The following is a 19,671-nucleotide window of genomic DNA, read 5'->3' on the forward strand; positions in this document are numbered from 1 at the left end:
TAGTTTGTAATTTAGAATACTCCTTTAGAATTTGTACTGATTACCTGCAATTCTTTTTTAAAGTATCATTGAAGAGAAATCCAGCTAGCTATCTTACTTTTAAAACAACAACAACTAAGATTAGGCTTTTAAGTCAATGAAAAGTTAAAAGTTTAATTGGAGCTGAAGGGGATATATTTAGAATGTTGCTACTTGCTCATAAAATTATTTCAACATCCGTTTCCCATTCAAAGTGGGGAAATGAAATTTTATTACTTTGGAGGCTTGATGCCAGTTATCAGTAGATCAGGGAAATACAGATCTGCCAAGGCTCAGAAGGTTTGGCAAACCATTGCCTTGAAATGACTTCATGTTTCTTCACTGAGCATTTATTTACCATTTTTAATGAAATATTGATGTGACATTGCACGATAACTAATTACATTGTGAGGTGTAGTTTTATGTGGACAATTATCTGGCAACGATTGGATCAGTATTGCATTGCCAGCTAGGCATTATGTTGTTCTAGAATTGCAATATAATGCACTCCTGGAGCATTATTTTTTTCATTTCAGCTTGGAAAAGCAACAGTAATTGGGAATGAAGGAGGAATTTTCATACTTGATTCAGATTACTGTGTCAAATTTTACCCTACTTTATGAAGCAAATTCAATTAAATATGCTTTACACAGAGTGGAACCAATCTCAAAACAGTTTTTTGGGGGGGATATAATATGCAATTATTTATCAAGTAAGACTTCTGGTGCCAAGGACAACTTATCTTATTACCTTATATTGAGGAAGCACAATAAGCAGCCCCTCTAACCATTAGAAATACCATCTGGACACTCCTACCCCCAAATATGCTACAACTTGTGATTTCCATTTGTCAAAAGGAGAAATTATTAAGTTCATGGGGAATAATCATATCAAAGATATTTTCAACTTAAAGATACAGTCAATTAAATTATAACAAATTTAGGATTTGTTTAGAATCTGATATTTCAAATCTCATTTGAAAATGATATGGGCACCTTAGAATGTAAAGCAATTTTAGTGTAATGGCCCTTACATTATTCTTAAACTCTAACTACTCATTATCTCAGCTGACTCATTTCCACACTAGACAGTCTCTTAGGTATAAATTGGAATTCTGAGAGCAGGTTAGGGACATTTTACAAAATAGTTGTTAGGAGCATTTTGATTAGTTGCAAAGTAATTGCCATGGTGAACATGGCCAGTCAAAAGATGCTCATTTGCCAAAATAAACTGTACCCATCCAAAAAGTTTCTTTGCCATTCTTTGCAAGCCTATGATATTCGTTTATATAAATTGAACACTCAAATCTAGTTCTTTATTTTGCAGCAGGTGCCTGTTTATATATTTTATATATTTTAAGAACTCAGAACAAACATTGAGCCTAGTGGACACTAAAGAATATTTCTGGGAGCCACAGTGTCTATTTCTGGCCTCAGCTGTATGAATATATTTTGTGGCAGCATGGATTTTGAAGTCTCCTTCAACTGAATACAGACGATTTTAAATAAAGGAATTAATTTTTCATCTGATCTAGGATAGTTTCATCATTTCACTCAAATTATCTGCATCAGGAAAGCACACAAGCATCTTGATCTTTAGGAGACAGTGGTGAAATAAGATATGGTATCATTTTTCTCTCTTCATGATCTGACTTGGAAAAGAATTACGTATACATTATGTATCTGATATTAACACAGTTGAGAAAGTCCAGAAATATTTCACAAGAAGAGTTCTACACTCCTCTACTCATTGCAGAATACCTTATGCCACCAGACTTGAAATTCTAGACCTAGAAAACCTAGAACTATGCCGCCTTCAGTCCGATCTAAATATAGTATGTAAAATCATTGCAGTGTCCTACCTGTCAATGAATACATCAGCTTCAGCCATAACAATACAAGAGCAAACAATAGATACAAACTCAAGGTAAATCGCACCAAACTTGATTGCAGGAAATACAACTTCAGCAACAGAGTGGTCAATGTCTGGAATACTCTACCTGACTCTGTGGTTTCTTCCCCAAACCCCAAAAACTTTAACCTTAGACTATCTACTATTGACCTCACCCCTTTCGTAAGAGGTCTGTAGGGGGTGTGCATAAGCCCACCAAAGTGCCTACCGTCCCTTTCCTATTGTTTCTTTTATTTTTCTTCCTCTTACTCATTTCTTGTCTTCATAACTATGTTTATCCTTATACCTATTATCTTGTAAGCAATTGACAAATCAAATAAATAAATAAAATAAATAAATAAAAAATGAATTGCAATTCACTATTCAGTTGTATTAATTGAAAGTTTGAAAAAAATTAAGTTACATATCAACCATCTTTACTGAAAAGTTTATTTCAGATGAATAATCTGAAATCAAGCTCACTAACTCAAATATTTCCTAACATACAGAGGAGATAGTACTGGATTACAGAGACCAATATATTCCAAATCAAGTCACAGTCTCTGGCCTCCAAGTCCAAAATGGCCTATTCTGTTTAAATTTTGCATACCAGATCATATGCTGCTGATGGTCCTGAGCCACTTTTTAAAAAAACTTATTTTAACTGAAAGAAGATTTACCCAAAATTTTGCTAAACCGAGTATCGAGCATTCTTATTTGAAGAGCTTTTAGATTAACTGAAGATGATTTTGAGACAGTGGAATTTGTACTGTTGATTGTTGAATAGGTAAGTAAATAAATTAGAATTTTGCAGGGAAATTGGTCACATGAAATCATGCAATTCTGTGAAGTGTTCTAGAATTTGAAACCCATTAATTTTTTTCTGGGTGTTGACATTTCTGGGTGTTTCTTGGGTTCTCACTTCAGAAAATTTTCATTTGTGAATTATAGAAGACTGCAGATATGTAAGACTTCTTATTGAATCTTCTCACACGTGAATAGTTTAATGACTGCACATGATTATTTGCTTTCTGAATGCTACATCTCATAATTGCCATCTATTTTAAGAGAGGCACCAATCAAGCCTGTTCCATTTAACTTTATCTTCTAAGTTTATTTTGTGAAACTTGGCTTACAGTATTTCAGTATTTCTGGAGTGACTTTAGATTGGTTGTTCTCATTACAATGATAATTAGCCTTCCTTTAAAAACTCATAAAGGGAATAATTTTTCAGAAAGACCAAGTAATTACAGAAATCTCTAGACATGAATGCTATTGATGCATAATTATAAACAGAATGTAGCTATATGTTTTTATCTTTTAGTTGAGTTTCAAGGGGGAAAATTATACAGTAAAATCATGCCAATGTTTATCCCCTTGTTATTGACTTTCTGGTTGAAAGTCCTAAAAATATGCTTCTGTAAAGGCTAACCCTTTTAAAGGGATCAGAGACCTGTATTTTGCTGTAAGAATTTTAAAAAAACTTGAGAGACTCTAAGCTTTATAGTAAGAGAGTGATGCAATTTCTGAATTTTGGTAATCCAGTTTCCAGAAGATCTCTGTAATCTTCCCAGTTACTTCCCAGTTGCTTTATTATTATTATTATTATTATTATTATTATTATTATTATTATTATTATTATTATTATTATTTCCTTTCTTACCTAACATCTCAAATTAAGGTTTGATGGGGAAACTGTTGGGTATTAGCTAATCACATTTTTTAAAAGTGTATGAATTTTTCTCTCTCTCAAAGACTGAACAGTTCTTTTGTTCTTATGGCACAAGAATATCCCTGAGCTTTTGTACTGGAATGCATAATCTGGAACCTTAAAAAATGTTGACAAGGTTTGCTCATTTCCTTCTATCACCCAGACTTTAATCCCAACACTCCCAGGAATCCTGAATTGACACTGGGTAGACTGGAAAATAATTTTTTTAACTGGATTTGAATTTTCTCTGACATATTTCCTCTGCCTTCCTTCACTCCTGTATGTTCTTTTTATCTCTTGCAGAGATCTGTCTTTTGACTAAGGGCCGTCGCACTGCCAGCGTGAGAGCAGATACATATTGCCGCCTGTATTCTCTTTCTGTGGACAACTTCAATGAAGTTTTGGAAGAATATCCAATGATGAGGCGAGCGTTTGAAACAGTGGCCATTGACAGATTAGACAGGATAGGTAGGTATTCAATTTTTCATTCATTTTTCTTTTTAGAGTCAAGAAACTGAATAGACCATAGTTTGCCATTTTGATTTGTTTGAATGATTGGGTATAAATAACAAGAAGAAGGAGAAGGAGAAGAGAAGGAGAAGAAGAAGAAGAAGAAGAAGAAGAAGAAGAAGAAGAAGAAGAAGAAGAAGAAGAAGAAGAAGAAGAAGAAGAAGAAGAAGAAGAAGAGGAGAGGAGGAGGAGGAGGAGGAGGAGGAGGAGGAGGAGGAGGAGGAGGAGGAGGAGGAGGAGGAGGAGGAGGAGGAGGAGGAGGAGGAGGAGGAGCATAATGTTGATGTGTTCTTGTGGACATCATGTGTCTATGTAGATCGAGGTACAGATAGAGGAAAGAAAGATAATGATGCCCATTAGTGAAGCTCAACTCCTGGTGACTATATGAAAGCATTCGTGCTATTTTCTTGACCATAGTAGAGAAGAGATTCCCCATTGTCTTCCTGACACATTTTCTGATTTCTCAGTCTAAGTTATGGCTCTAGAATTCTTAGTGGTCTTTTATCCAAATATTAATCAAGGCCAATCCAGACAGGATATATGTAGAAATATCTATCTTATGAGGAAGCATATATACAAATTCCTGTTCCAATCTCTAATAAAGTTAGATTTCCCTATTTCCATATAAAATGGAATCCTAACAAAACAGGCAGGATCTAGGACACAATTTCAAGTCTCCATTTCACAATCCCTTATCAAACAAGTTAACCAAGTTTACATAAATGTATCCTTTCTAAATATTTCCAGCTCTGTGCTATTGCAGAACAGTAGTCTTTATTTAGGTTATTTCAAGGTTAGGGATTGCCACTAATTCATATAAGCATATAAAATTATGTTCAATTGTTATGATTGTGGCTCTGCAGAAAATATTAGTTACAAGAAACAATTCAGTTATTACTAAGTGGGACATTTATTTTGGGGCAGTGGATTAAATACATAACATAGTCCTATAACACTTAATATTAGCGAAATTATAGTCAAGTGTCACATAATATGTTCTATTTTCATATTATTCACATACATTTAGAAAGATTACTCCTCCCAATCTGTTGGTCATTCATTACCAGTGTTGAATAGCTGCTTTCAAGAAACATGTTAAATGAGCAGACACATTCATAACCTACTTAACATGTTTAGCATTTGAGAAATTAGGACAGCTTGGCAAAACAGGTGAAGGAATCTATAAAATCTAATAATTCCATTACCTTGCCTTTTTACAGCTTTGGTAACATGTCATTATTGGTTTGTAGTATATATTTGGATACTAACAAACAAGCAAGCATGCACACACATTTACAAATGCAAAATCTCCACGTATTTCTTCACATTGGTCTTTATTAGTTAATTATTCAGGACTCTTCTTAAAGTTCATTGGGTACAACCAAATTTTCCCAGAGGGTATTTGCAGTATATTTCTTCATATTACACACAGACCAACATTGTTCACATACAAAAAAAATGTGTATGTAACTTTTATGATTGAGAGCAAGGTCACTCAGTGATACAATTAGAATATTCTTATGGGTATGATTCTTTCCCCACAGCTATGACTTCTTCCCCTTAAAATGTCCATGGGAGTTGAGTGGTTAATATATTTAAGTAAATTTTAAAAAAAGCTGAATTAATTGAAACTAAAAAGAAGACAAGCAGGTTGACAAATATTGCTTCTTTTGTCACTGAATACTGTTGGATCCATAAGTAGAATAGTATTCATGGCTAGATGCTATGCTTTATTGAGTTACATGTTCCCACAGTGTGGGAAACAGGATCCTGGATGGATCTTTTTCAAGCCAGGAAGGTCCTTCAATGTGTGTTCTTGAAAATGAAAGCTATTAACCTTATATGGAGAATAGAGCTAGAACTTAATTATCACTTCTCTTTTGTTCTTATAACCATTACAAATTATCATTACCATGATGTATTTTAGAGATAGAGAAGCAGAAATGTATTCTTATGCTGAATAATTGCTAACTTGCATGGTGTGTTATGTCAATCTCACTCCCTAAAGGAAAGAAGAATTCAATTCTACTCCAGAAATTCCAAAAAGATCTCAATACTGGCGTTTTCAACAATCAGGAGAGTGAAATTTTGAAACAGATAGTGAAGTATGACCGAGAGATGGTGCAGACTGTTGGGACAGCAAATTATTCACAAACACCTGCTTTGAATTCAAGCCCTTCAACTACCATTTCATCAATGCAAATGAGGACACAGACCACACCTGTCTATGCTGTGACCAACCTCTCCCATGGGAGCTTGAATTCATCAACACCGAGCACGCAGACACCTCAACAGGGTGTAGTTTTCTCACCATGCTCCTACCCTTCTGCAGTCTGTAGTCCTTCAATACAGAGTCCTTTAGCCGGTCGAACTTTTCAGTATGCAACTCCTACTGCTTCACAGTTGTCACTGCTACAGCAGCAGCAGCTGCAACAACCACAGCAGCTGCAACAACCACAACAGCTGCAGCAAATGCCCAGTGGGTCACAGAAAAACGATATCCATAAGAGTACACAAACTCTTCACAATGCTAGCCTGACAAGAGAAGTACGCCCCCTGTCAGCCTCACAGCCTTCTTTGCCCCATGAGGTCTCTACTATAATTACAAGACCACATCCAACAGTGGGAGAATCTTTAGCTTCCATTCCACAGCCAGTGTCTGCTCTTCAAAGCACAGGAATCCAGGGTGGGAGCAGAGGCACAGTCCCACAGAGAGTGTCCCTCTTCCGACAGATGTCTTCAGGAGCAATTCCACCAACACGAGGACCGATGCCATCCACAGCTGGGCCTCAAAGAGATACTTCTACAGTCTTAAACCCTGAACTAGAGGGAGATAAACCACGGTTTGCTTCAAACTTATGATTCATGTAGACTGAATAAAGCAGAAGCATCGAAACAGACTGAAATCATTTGAGGACACTTGTTAGAACTTAATTTTGCATAGTTCCCAGCTGTCTACAACAACAACAACAACAACAACAAAAAAGAAAATTGTAGACAGACTTAACCCACAAAATTGAATGTACAATGTAAAGACAGATAGAAGGGAAAAAAGAGAGAGAAATCCAAATGGCATCTCTTGTCTTTGTTTCGTATCAACAGTTCAGAGTCTAAAAACAGTTGTAATATTTATTTTTAACTTAGTTAAAAATATAAAGTTTCCTCATTTGAATCTATATTTTTTAAGAAATGACAGTATTATGAATTCCAGGAACTAAGCCAGAAAATAAGAACAGCTTTCTCTGAATACATGCTAGCTTGGAATAGCGCTTCTGAAACAGTGATTTTTAACCTTTCTTAGTCAACTATAATTGAGATATGATTCCTATTTTAGAGGTCCAGATTATTTTTTTGGTTCTTTTACGTTAAGGCTTAGATTGAAGGGTCAATGAAATTTTTACTGTATACAAAAACTATAAAGAACAGTAAATAGTGAAGACTCACTCATCTTGTTGTAAATAACTTTTTAGACCCATGTAATAATAACCAAAAAAAAAAATAGCTCCTGTGTGATGTATCATTGCAAAGTATTTGTTTAGAAATTTAGTTTCAGCTATTCATGCCAAAATGTAAACATTTAAAATTTTTTACAAGATATAAAATACAATATAATTGTAATGCAATGGCTTGCATTCTAAAATGCTACTTTTACATGCAGTGTTTTTAATGCAGATTTGTATGTTTGATCCTGCTATGTGTATTTTAGCAATGCTATTATCGTTTTCTTCTTTGTCCTGGACACTGTAAGAAATATTCCATGCATGCTCAGACATAATAGATGGGGAAAGCGGGGGACAGAAGACTAACCAAAAGATGAACCAGAAATATCCTGTGCCCTCAATGCAACTAAAAGATTCAGTCAGCAATATTAGAAGAAGTGGAGAAAAAAAAATACGGATAAATGTGAATGTACGGTTTTTACCATTCATTTCCTATTATGCTGATTTTGAATCTAGAGTTAAAGATTAGGTGTTTTATTTCAATTGATTGAATGAATTGTTTTAATAATGCTTCAGTTAGTCTTTCATGTGTTTATTGTGTCCTCACTGTAACTCAAAAGTTGATTGTAGCAATCTTTTTTTAAAGTATATTATAGCATCCTGTTTGTTAGGAAAGCACACATTCCAGTGTATAGTGTAATAATTTGGACAACAACATATTTATTACACCATGTAGCATTGAAAATAGAAATAATATTTTCCTTTCTTTTTGACTTCTAATGTCCACACAAAAGAAAGGGAAATTGTAATCGAATGTGGGGGTTTTGTAAATCTTTTCTTTCAGTTGCTTTATCATGTCATCTTATGACTTCAGATACCTCCAAAAGGAGTATTTTTCAAATGCTCAATGTACTGATTTAGGGCCATTCATTCATGGCCTACCATGTTGCCAGTCCTCTTAGGGATATATTGTCATCATGGGACGTATCTATATGACATTTTCTCTTAGTCATTGGATTGAAATTGTAATTTGGGTTGGGATTTTTTTTCCCTTTGACACTCCTGAGTCAAAGTTTACTCTTGTCCATAATCAAACTAGTAACTTCCAAGGAACTTGGAAGTTAGGTTGAGAGAGACATGAAATTCAACTGTACCCATTTTGTAGGCATTAATGGGAACAGCTATTGAAGCAGGAGAATGGTCATGTAGCTATTGGTAATATATTAACTATGGATTATCCCAAACCCTTTCCAGCAACGTACTGATTTTCTCTAATTCACAAGTAGCACTATTTTAATATGTAATATCTATAACAGAGTTCAATAGAGTACATCTCATAATAGTTTATTTTTTTTAAAGCACTCCTTCCCTACTTTGGATTTTGCCCTTAGCTGAAACCCAAATCGGACTTCCGCCTGTTAACATTTTCCCTCCAATGCTATTGTAAATGCCTATGTGAATTAGGCATAATTATTAGTAAAAAGTATATATTATTTTAATGAGTTCTACTTCCCAACCCAAAATCAAGTTAATGTGGTCATTTATTCCATGAATATGATGCTGCCAACTGTTCAAATAGAATTATCATGAATCCCGTGTAAGGGATATAATATTTAAAGTATTCTAGGTAAACAGCAAGTCCATTTATTTTTAGTACACCAAATCTCTGACTATATATTAATACTGATGGCAAATTTTATCCAAACAATGATGATCCTATCCTGGTCTTTAAAATTGTTCGAGGTTTACATTTGATAGGAGTATAATGGAGTTGGTAGTGAACTATTTTTATACATATGTTTATTTTATTTTATGTACTATACAAAAGCTTAACATACATGACCTTTCAGTAATACCATTAAACAACTTTTTAATGACTTTATAATAGAATGGTCAAAATCTAAGATTTTTAAGTTAATTAAAATGGTACAGGGTATAAAACTGAAATTATGTATATAAGAATGTATGTGTACGTATATATGTATATGTATATGTATATATATATATATATATATATATACACACACACACACATACACATATATGTATACAAAACAATCCACTCGTTTCTGTAATATAAAGACTATGCATTGCTATTTTGAGAATTGACCTATTTTTCTCTGAATATAAATAAGCCCTGAAATATGGAACCTTACATCTGTGTAGGATGAAATGTATTTACAATAATGTTGGATTATGTTGCTGCTGATAAAAAAATACATCAAACTGATTCTTACAATAATTGCACAATCAGGGATAAGTTAAACTTTTTTTCTTTTGTCTTTGCTCAAAGCCATAAATATATATATAAATAAATATATATATGGTTATTAGTAAATTAAAAAATATATAAAACAATAAAATGTGAATATTTTATTTCATTTGTAATGTTTTCATCCCAAGCATATTATTTTAATGTGCACCTGCACATTTCTAATCCAAATACCATGTGACTGAATGTTCTGCTTTGATCCATTCCTTCATCTTGAAAGTACATGGTATTTGATTATCTTAATTGGATAAACAGAGGTTCATTTCTTGAATTCCATTCCAAGAAATAAATTGGTAGCTTTGATTAAAATGTAACTAATACTTGTATGCAGAGGTCAGGGGTTCCCAACCTGGGGTGCTCGCACCCCCTGGGGGTGCAAGACGATATTCCAGGGGGTGCGAGAAAACTCCAGGTAAATAATAGGATATGGCCTATATGTTGGCATTTTTATTTTCTTTTGCAATGGATTAACTTAACTGAGCAAAATATAAATTTCAGGGGTTGCGAGGTTCGAGTGAAATTTCTTTAGGGGTGCGGAGCAAAAAAAAGGTTGGGAACCACTGGCATAGGTGATAAAATGCTTGTCTTATCTCCACATACAAGAAAGATGAAAAGTCACAAAGATGTAGTAGCACCTTAGCATTTAATAAATCTATTCAGATAAACTTTCATTAAAAAGAGGTACTGTTATGGGAGACTAACAAAGTAGAAGTCAAAAGATTTAGCATTTCTATAAAACATATGAAGAACAGTTGCAGGAGCTGGGTATGTCTAGTCTAATGAAAAGAAGGACTAGGGGAGACATGATAGCAGTGTTCCAATATCTCAGGGGCTGCCACAAAGAAGAGGGAGTCAAGCAAACTCCAAAGCACCTGAGGATAGGACAAGAAGCAATGGGTGGAAACTAATCAAGGAGAGAAGCAACTTAGAACTACGGAGAAATTTCTTGACAGTTAGAACAATTAATCAGTGGAACAACTTGCCTCCAGAAGTTGTGAATGCTCCAACACTGGAAGTTTTTTAAAAAATATTGGATAACCATTTGTCTGAAGGGTTTCCTGGACTAGAAGACCTCCAAGGTCCCTTCCAATGCTGTTATTCTATTCTATTCTGAAACAATGATATCCCTAAGCAAAGAAAACCTAAATCATGTATTGAGAAATATAAGCTTCATAAGACTTGCAAAACAAGTATTCAATCCATTGGCAACTTGTCTGTTTTGAGAAGAACGCACAATATCTTTGTGAGATAGGTATTTGGGTCCTCCTTACCTACCTTCCTGTTTTTACTGAACCATCTACTATTTGTCAATAGATTTCTAGTATTTTTATGCTGTGTAGAAGTGTCCTTCCACAGTTTCTCAATGGATTACTTACAAATTTAGGTTATTTTAGTTTATTATGTGGTTGATTAAGCCAGAATTAAGCACACCTCCTTAATCCATGAATAATATGCTACAAATTTGGCTCTCCAGGTTTCTTGAAATACCTGGTTTATGACATTGTGACAGCGCATTCCAAATGCTTATAGTGGCTCAACTGGTATTAGAAAAAGAGTAATTCTTTTAGATGCAAAGTTAGAAGCTAGTTGAACACAATAATGACTCTCTCTTAAATTTAGAAGTAGAAAGCTAGTTCAACCCTATTTTGACTGGCCTTAAATATGTGCTTCCTAATACATACATTCAAATGGGGCACAACTGTCATGATATTTTGACTGCCATCTTGTTAATTTTGATATAAGCCAAATACACAACCCACAGAGTCCACTATTAGAACAGTGAAGTTTAAGTAAAGGACAACTTGAGCTACTTGATGGAATGTCTGTAGATATTCTCAGTTACAGTGTAATACATAGTTTCTGGTCTTTTATAAAGAATCAGTGTTTACTGAAAGAAGTGGAAATGGCCATGTTTAAGAGGTGCTTCTGTCCATTTTCTTATATGTAAGTGAGATACGTTAAGAGAAACATCAAAGTACATAGAATGCAATTAGAAATAAACTATTTAGGAAGTACGAACAATGCAACAAGAGTAAAACGAACGGCTGCTAATGCATGTTGTGGAATTAATGAAAAAGTGAGCTCCTCATATAAAGAAATATATAGAACATAGAATAATAGAGTTGGAAGGGACCAGTGGTGGGATTCAAAATATTTTACTACTGGTTCTGTGGCATGGCTTGGTGGGCTTGGCAGGGGAAGGATACTGCAAAATCTCCATTCCTTCCTCACCCACTAACCTGCTTTCCAGCTCCGTTCTCCTGTGCAGGGTAACAAAAGAAGATGCAGGCTGTGACTTGGGAGGCAGAGAATAGATGGGGGCGGACCAACCAGGGGTGGTATTTGCCAGTTCTCCAAACTACTCAAAATTTCCGCTACCAGCTCTTCAGAACTAGTCAGAACCTGCTGAATACCACCTCTGGAACAGACTCTGGAGGACTTCTAGTGAAGCTCAAACCAGAGACCCTATACTGTGGTGTAGGGTAAATGGAACTTGTTGATGTTTAACTGTGAAGAGAAACCAATGTTAGACAGAGAGTAGTGAAGGACATATTTTGAGGTGACACAGTATGAAGGAACCGGAAGGGAGGAGTTAAGAAAAATAAAGCAGTTTGTGTGCAGAGAACTCATGTGTTAGGAGTATTATTACAAAATATGACATGGTGTCAGAAGTTCTGTAACACGGTAACTGAACAACGAGGTCTACCCAAAAGAGGAAAACGAGAGGCAGTGGGGATGAGCAGAATGAGGAAGGAGTTAGCAGAATGGCTAGCACACCCAGCGCTACTTTTAACATTCAACCACAGGAGCCCTTTGATTTTTTCAAACCAAGTGAGTGCACAAAATGGATACGGCGATTCGACAGACTTAGGCAAGCAAGCAATCTCACAATAAGCTCCGAAGAAAATCAGGTGAACGCTTTCATTTACCGTATGGGAGACGAAGCAGATGATGTTCTGCATGGCCTGAAACTCAGTGAAGCTGATCAGCATCAGTATACTAAAGTAAGAGACGGCTTTCAGTCATTCTTTGTAGTAAAAAAGAACATTGTGTATGAGCGTGCAAGATTTAATATGCGCAAACAAGAAGCAAATAAGACAGTTGATGCATTTGTCACAGCGCTATATGCATTAGCAGAACACTGTAACTATGGAGTACTACATGATGAGCTCATCACAGACAGGATTGTAGTAGGCTTGATCAATACATGGCTATCAGAACACATGCAAATGGAAAAAGACCTAGACCTGGTTAAAGCTATTAACATTGCAAGACAATCAGAGGAGATTAAAAAACAGCAAACCACACTGAGAAGTGATGCTAGTGCTGTAAACCTAAAGGATGTGAACTCTTTGGATAGACTGTTTAAAGGCAGGAATCAGAAAGAAAAGCAAAAATTCAGCAGATCAAAAAATGATGGAGCAAAGCCTCAAAGCAGGCAGAACAAAAACACTAAAGACCCCCAGTGTCACAAATGCGGTGGCATGCTTCACCCTAGACAGGAATGTCCTGCTAAGGATGCTAAATGCCATACGTGTGGGAAAAAGGGTCACTATCAACATGTATGTTTTCCAAGCAAGGCTGTGCATGGCATTGAGGAAGAGGAGAGAAGCTTCTTTCTTGGCTCTGTGACATCACATGCTGATCCATGGACTGTGGAAATCAGAATGATGGATTAAGACATCACGTTCAAGTTGGATACCGGAGCAGATGTCACAGTTGATTCACAAAAGAATTTCGCCAACATTTTTCACAACACACTGGTGCCAGTACTGCAAAAAGCAGAGAGACCTCTACTGGGTCCAGGGAGAATTCCACTGGAAGTGATGGGGTTTGCCAAACTACAGCTAAAGAAAAGAGCAAAACAAATTACAGAGAAGGTGTATGTGGTCAAAAACCTGAGTATACCTTTGCTGGGACTGCCAGCTATTGTAGCTCTTGGTCTGTTGGTTCGTGTGGACACTAGCCCAATTTTGGAAAAGCCTGATGACTGCGTTACAGGTGCAGGGTCACTGATACAAAAGAATCTGGGACTGTGCTGCAGAATCACATGAGTCCAAGGTCATATCTGGTGGATGTACCTAAAGGTGTGGTGAGATGCAATCATCAGCACTTGATACCCTTACACACACGTGCAAGTGAAGGAGGAACGGTGGAACAGAGACAGACAGTTGCCAGAGACAAACAGTGAACAAGTTTCTACATCACCTGGGAAAATACTTAAAAACTTTCCTAGTGTGACAGCTACCCCAAGGACAAGGTCTGGGAGAGCTATAGTTAAACCAGAAAGACTGAATCTGTGAACTGAGAAAGTGAAAAAGAGTTAATGTTGATGTGTAGTTCAGTAAGAAATCTGAGGTGCAGAATAGTTTAAACACAGTTAGGTGTATTGGATTAGTAAACAGTTATATGATAACATTTTCTTCCCTACAGGATTTAGATAGGAACAGACCTTCAACAAAAGAGGCAGAATAATCCTCTAAGGTCTGGTGAGACAAAGGTAGTCTACCCTTTGTTCTCTAGAAAAGGGAGATGTGGTGTAGGGTAAATGGAACCTGTTGATGTTTAACTGTGAAGAGGAACCAATGTTAGACAGAGAGTAGTGAAGGACATATTTTGAGGTGACACAGTATGAAGGAACCGGAAGGGAGCAGTTAAGAAAAATAAAGCAGTTTGTGTGCAGAGAACTCACGTGTTAGGAGTATTATTACAAAATATGACATATACCATTTCAGAGAAATGACTGTCCAGTCTCTTTTTTGAAAACCTTTTATTTTTATAAAATAAAAGTATATTTTATGGTTGAGACAAAATAAATAAAAAAGAGATTCAAGGAATAAGAAGATCAAGAAAACATGATAAATTTATAAAACTAAAAGTAATGTATACTTTTGTATACAGCAATGCATCATGTATACTAGTGATAGAATAATGCATGCTTTGGAAGGATACAAAGATATGGACAAATATAGCGAACGGTATTGAGAGCCAGTATTTTTATGTCATTAATTTCTTATGCTTTCTATTTCCTTTTCTGCACTGATACAGTATGCATTTATCCTGAGAGAGAAACAGACTGATGTGAATCTATGTATGTAGGTAAGGATATCACCTTTACAGAGGAATTATTTGAGGAACACCTGCAAGGGATTTTAAAAAATCACGATGGTGGCCGTCACCATGACATCAAAGTCCCACCTCTTTCTTATTTGCACCCACAAAACCCATGTTAAAAAAGGATAACACTTTGATTCTCGGGTTTAAACATGTGAAGTGGGAAATATAGGGAATAACAGCTTCTCCATATGCCTAAACAATAATACAATAACAATAATACCTGATAAGGAAAAGGCTTAATTTGAAGGTTTAAAGGTATATATTTCCAATAGCTTTTTAAAATTTCTTTTGAATACCTCTCGTTGTGCTGCTAGCCACGTGGGGAAAATGAACCAAGGGTTGGTTACTGTATGTCTAAGGACGTACTGAAAATATATACAAAATATGTAGAAAAAAAAATTAAATATACACAGGAATTGGGTGCTTACATATTTGAATATCCTTTTTATAAATTTCAAACCCCTCATCATGGACAAGGGAAAAGAGCAAAATGTGTTTATCCTTGACAATGTTCTTCTCATGCCTGAACACGAGGTCTTTTCAAATGTTTTGTACAGCTTTTTAGATAGCAAAGATTTGCTTCACAGAAAAGGAGTAAGCAGATGAAACCATGATCCATCAGAGGTTTCAGTAGCTGAAAACAGGAAAAAATGTTATTGATTTTCTCCTCCCAATTCAGACCAGCACGACTCAGCAATTTTAAAACATGTGGACTCCAACTCCCAGAATTCTCCATTAAGTATTACCATAATTTAAAAAAAGAAATAAATAAAACATAATGCCAGAACTAAATCATACAATAGTTTAATAAGTCTCATTGAACTTTTGCCTTTGATGCTCTAAGGCCACTCAGCAATAATAAACCGCAATGCTGCAAATATATATTTAGTACTTAAAATAAGACACATTTGGGACTCCACAACCTGGATGATCTATGTATCATATAAACAGTGAGCTTTTCAAAAAGCCACACTTGCAAAGCTAGAAACAGAAATAGCCCATGATCTCTGGGGATCAAAGGACTCCCAAAATAGGTAGGTAAGTAAGGGGAAAAAATAGCCTTTCTTTTTTCTCCTTTTGCTCAGTTGGCATTTATTCACTAACATAGTTGGTGAATTCATTAAGCTGTTGCAGCATTTTTGGAAATCAGATGATCTTTTGTTACAAAATGGAAGGTAGAACACAGCACACCACAATTCATCAAAATGTACTTCCATTTTCATTTCATAATTCATGCTGTGTTAATTTCACAAAGTTTTCCTCCTTTGTGATAAGGAAAAAAATGTCTAACTTTTAAAAGAAATGATAGATCAGTTATTGATGAAATGTAATTATTAGATTAATTATTATAGAGAATATACAATATTTTTGTGTAATCCTTTCAAAGCAGGTTAGTTCTTCAATTCATAATTTGAAATGAATTAATACCAAACCTATTTCATCTAAAATATATTAAAAAACACCCTATGACAATGTTCACGTTGCTTCAAATAGTGAGTTTGAACTCTTAAACTTAACCAGGTCAGTTAACATATTTATACAGTATGTTAAGCTTGCTTATTTTTAAGCTTGATAAATTTATTTATTTTATTTTATTGTATTTATTTATTTATTTAAAAATCAATCTTCATTTTGGTCAGGCATGTACAAATTAGAATGATCTCCTAAGAAAGCAGTATGTATCACGATGAAGATGGAATCACAATCCACCTATATAAATACAAAACAAACAAAATCACAAGGGGTATTTTTAAATTGACTACATTTTCCCATTTGCAGAAATTTCCGTTTTAGACTTTCTAGACATAATTTCACCCCAGTTCCATTTTAACATTTTTTAAATATTGAATTTCATTTATGAGAAGGACGTTATTGTCTAATATTGAAGTAAATTTTTGCCTTGGAAAAAATAAGTTATTCTATCTTCTTACAGAATAATTATCTAATTTTCGGTTTCCTGCAATTACTGTCTGAAATTTAGAGACTCTATTGTGCAAAACTGATTTCTAAACTCTGGAAATGTCATAAACGTTGAAGATTAGTAATGTATATAGATGATACCACCTTAAAGAAGAATATTAGAAGTGGTAGCTAGATGATAATTTTTAGTAGAGGTAAAGCATGCTGAAATGGCTGAATATGAAAATTTAATTATATGAATCTTTAGAGACAAATTCTTAACACAGTTTAAGAATATACAGAAAATAAATGAAAAAGAAATTTGAGGTACACATATGAGTGAAAGAGATTTTAAAAATTAATCTATGGATAATAAAAGATACAATATTGGTAGATTTCAGTCCTTAGGATTGGATTTTTCACAGGTTGTGATTCAGGATTGTGCATCATTGTAAGCTTCTCCTAGTAATAGCTTCTATGGTTCTGAAAGATATGAGGGTTGATAGTCAAAAGAAGAGAATTACCTGGATTGTAGGTATTCCAGTTGCACCTCTCTCAAATTATGTCTGACCCTTTCCTTTTTATTGAGTTATGGCACTTTATCCAACTATCCTTGTTCAGGTACATTACCAATGAAACAAGCCTTATATCACTGCAGCAATAGTCAGGCAAAGCTATGGGTTGCTATCAATCATTTGTGGGGTAATGTGAAATATGCAATAAAGAGGTTTTTGTTTATTTAAGCTGATTTATTTTTTCATTCCTGAAAAAAATGACACTGAGTGGCTAACAGAGTTTAAAATATCAATGCAAAAGCAAAACAAAAACAGAAAGGATTAAAAAGGAAAAAAAAGCATAAAATGTCAACCAAGGAAATCAATCAACCAGCACTTCAAGGGCTCAAATAACCTCCCGACATCCTTGCCTAGGAAAATAGGGAGGTGTCTTCAAAAGGCCAGGTAGGGTCAGGGCCAACCTAATCTAACAGCTTGTCTACCTCCCAGAATTGCCTAGAGTGACACTGGTTGTCATTCTCTCTGAAAAATAATTTATGTGAAGATTTCCCTGAGAGTGTCTCCATCAGGTGTGCCTGACATTGAAGGAATAGATCTACCTGGCAATATTTTATCTTGTATTCATGTAAGGTATTTGGGGGTGTGATGACTCAGGAGTTAAAGATGCTGATCCTGTCAGATGAAAAGCTTGACAGCCTTCGAGACCAAGCACTGCACAACATCTTGAACATCTGTTCCTTTTCTGTTTCTTCTGCCAAGAAGTTTGAAAGCATGAACATATGAGTAGATTAATAGGTACCACTTCAGAGGGAAGGTAACAGCCAGGGTGGCGCAGTAGTTAGAATGCAGTACCGCAGTTAATTCTGCCAGCAGTTTGGCAGTTCAAGTCTCACCAGCTCAAGGTTGACTCAGCCTTCCGTCTTTCTGAGTTTGGTAAAATGAGGACCCAATTGTTGGGGGCAATATGCTGCCTCGCTTACAGAGGGCTGGAAAGTACTGTGAAGTTGTATATAAGTCTAAGTGCTATTGCTATTCCATGCACTTTTGGTGTATAGCCGTGCTGGCCATATAATAGCAGAAAATGTCTTCAGGCAATGCTGGCTCCCTTAGCCAAGAATTGGAGATAAGCATGGCACCCTAGAGTTGGACATGCCTGGACAGGAAAGCATTTACCTTTATTCATGCAATGTATAATGAAGAAAAACAGGATTGATACCAGTAAGGTCTCTGACAAAGAGATTGGTATATATGAGCAGCTTTGATGGTGCTGTAATAAGAACAGAAAGCTATTCCTAAAGGAGTTCAAGATTCTGCTTATATTGCTATACTAAAATATTGTACCTTTGATAGACTGAGAATCATTTCCCAAGAATATTTCCCAAGAGAGTACAGTTTATTTCTGCAAACCACTATTTACCAAGGGTACACTCATTTTGTTCTTATCCTATTCTCATCATAGTCATCAAAGAAACCCTTGTCTTAGAGAATGTTTTCTGTTGTCCATTGTTAATAATTAGGCAACATTTACAGCATTGCTGGTCTAGCTCTAAAGTAGCAGACGAGGATTAAAAATTTCATTAGGATGTTTCCCTCTTCTCCTGTATTTTGATGACTTTTATATTCTTTTGGAGAATAAATGTTTTGGATACAGCACCTAATTTGTATAGTACACTAAAATGTATTGATTTTATTATTACTTTTCATTGGCTAGATAAAACTAGGGGAATCCTTTAAAAGTCCCCAGTGAAAAATGTTCTTTTCTGCACTGACTAGTTGTGTTTGCCTGTGACAAGTTTTCTTGTTGAATCAGTAATGTTCAAAAGGAGATTTTCCTCCCATCTGTCTTTCTTAATATAAATATAGGTATTCATGGAGGAATTACTCTTATGTATTATGTACGCATGGCTGCTGCTTTTTTGCAGTTTACTGTCCTGCCATATTTGTAATTCATCACTCAGAAAAGCACACAATGCACAACTCTTTCCCCGCCCTCTAAGGGGAGCTGAAGAGATTCTGTGAGAAATGATTGTATCAGTTGCCTGTTTCTTTTTCAGTGGAAGCTGAGATTCTTAAGTCAGTTTTTCATAGAAGTACAAGTTAAATATAGACTTGCTATAAGGATAGACTGGAGATGTGAGATAGGTTTAGCTGGGAAGAGAACATGGGAGGGAGAAATGGGATAGCGCTCTTCAAATACCCCCCACTCAAATATCACACATCAGAAAACTTATTTTCTATTATGTTGGAGTGAAGGACCAGGTTAACAGTCTTAAATGGCAAGATATAAAGTCCAATTAA

At 35.4% G+C, this 19,671-nt stretch overlaps 1 protein-coding gene across 2 annotated transcripts in view; it reads left to right on the plus strand.

The window, feature by feature from the left end:
• Nucleotides 1-7,105, plus strand: part of HCN1 (hyperpolarization activated cyclic nucleotide gated potassium channel 1) — a 147,543-nt gene extending 140,438 nt beyond the window's left edge. For both annotated transcript variants that reach the window (XM_026714298.2, XM_087927315.1), the window contains 2 exons: nucleotides 3,923-4,087; nucleotides 6,138-7,105. In XM_026714298.2, the coding sequence (XP_026570083.1) occupies nucleotides 3,923-4,087; nucleotides 6,138-6,991 (1,019 nt within the window). In that variant the 3' untranslated portion in view covers nucleotides 6,992-7,105. The remainder of the gene's footprint in view (nucleotides 1-3,922; nucleotides 4,088-6,137) is intronic.
• Nucleotides 7,106-19,671: the final 12,566 nt, after the last annotated feature.

Source organism: Pseudonaja textilis, chromosome 2, assembly GCF_049901715.1.
Source record: "Pseudonaja textilis isolate UNSWEBS1 chromosome 2, rPseTex1.2, whole genome shotgun sequence".
NCBI classification, from domain to species: domain Eukaryota; kingdom Metazoa; phylum Chordata; class Lepidosauria; order Squamata; family Elapidae; genus Pseudonaja; species Pseudonaja textilis.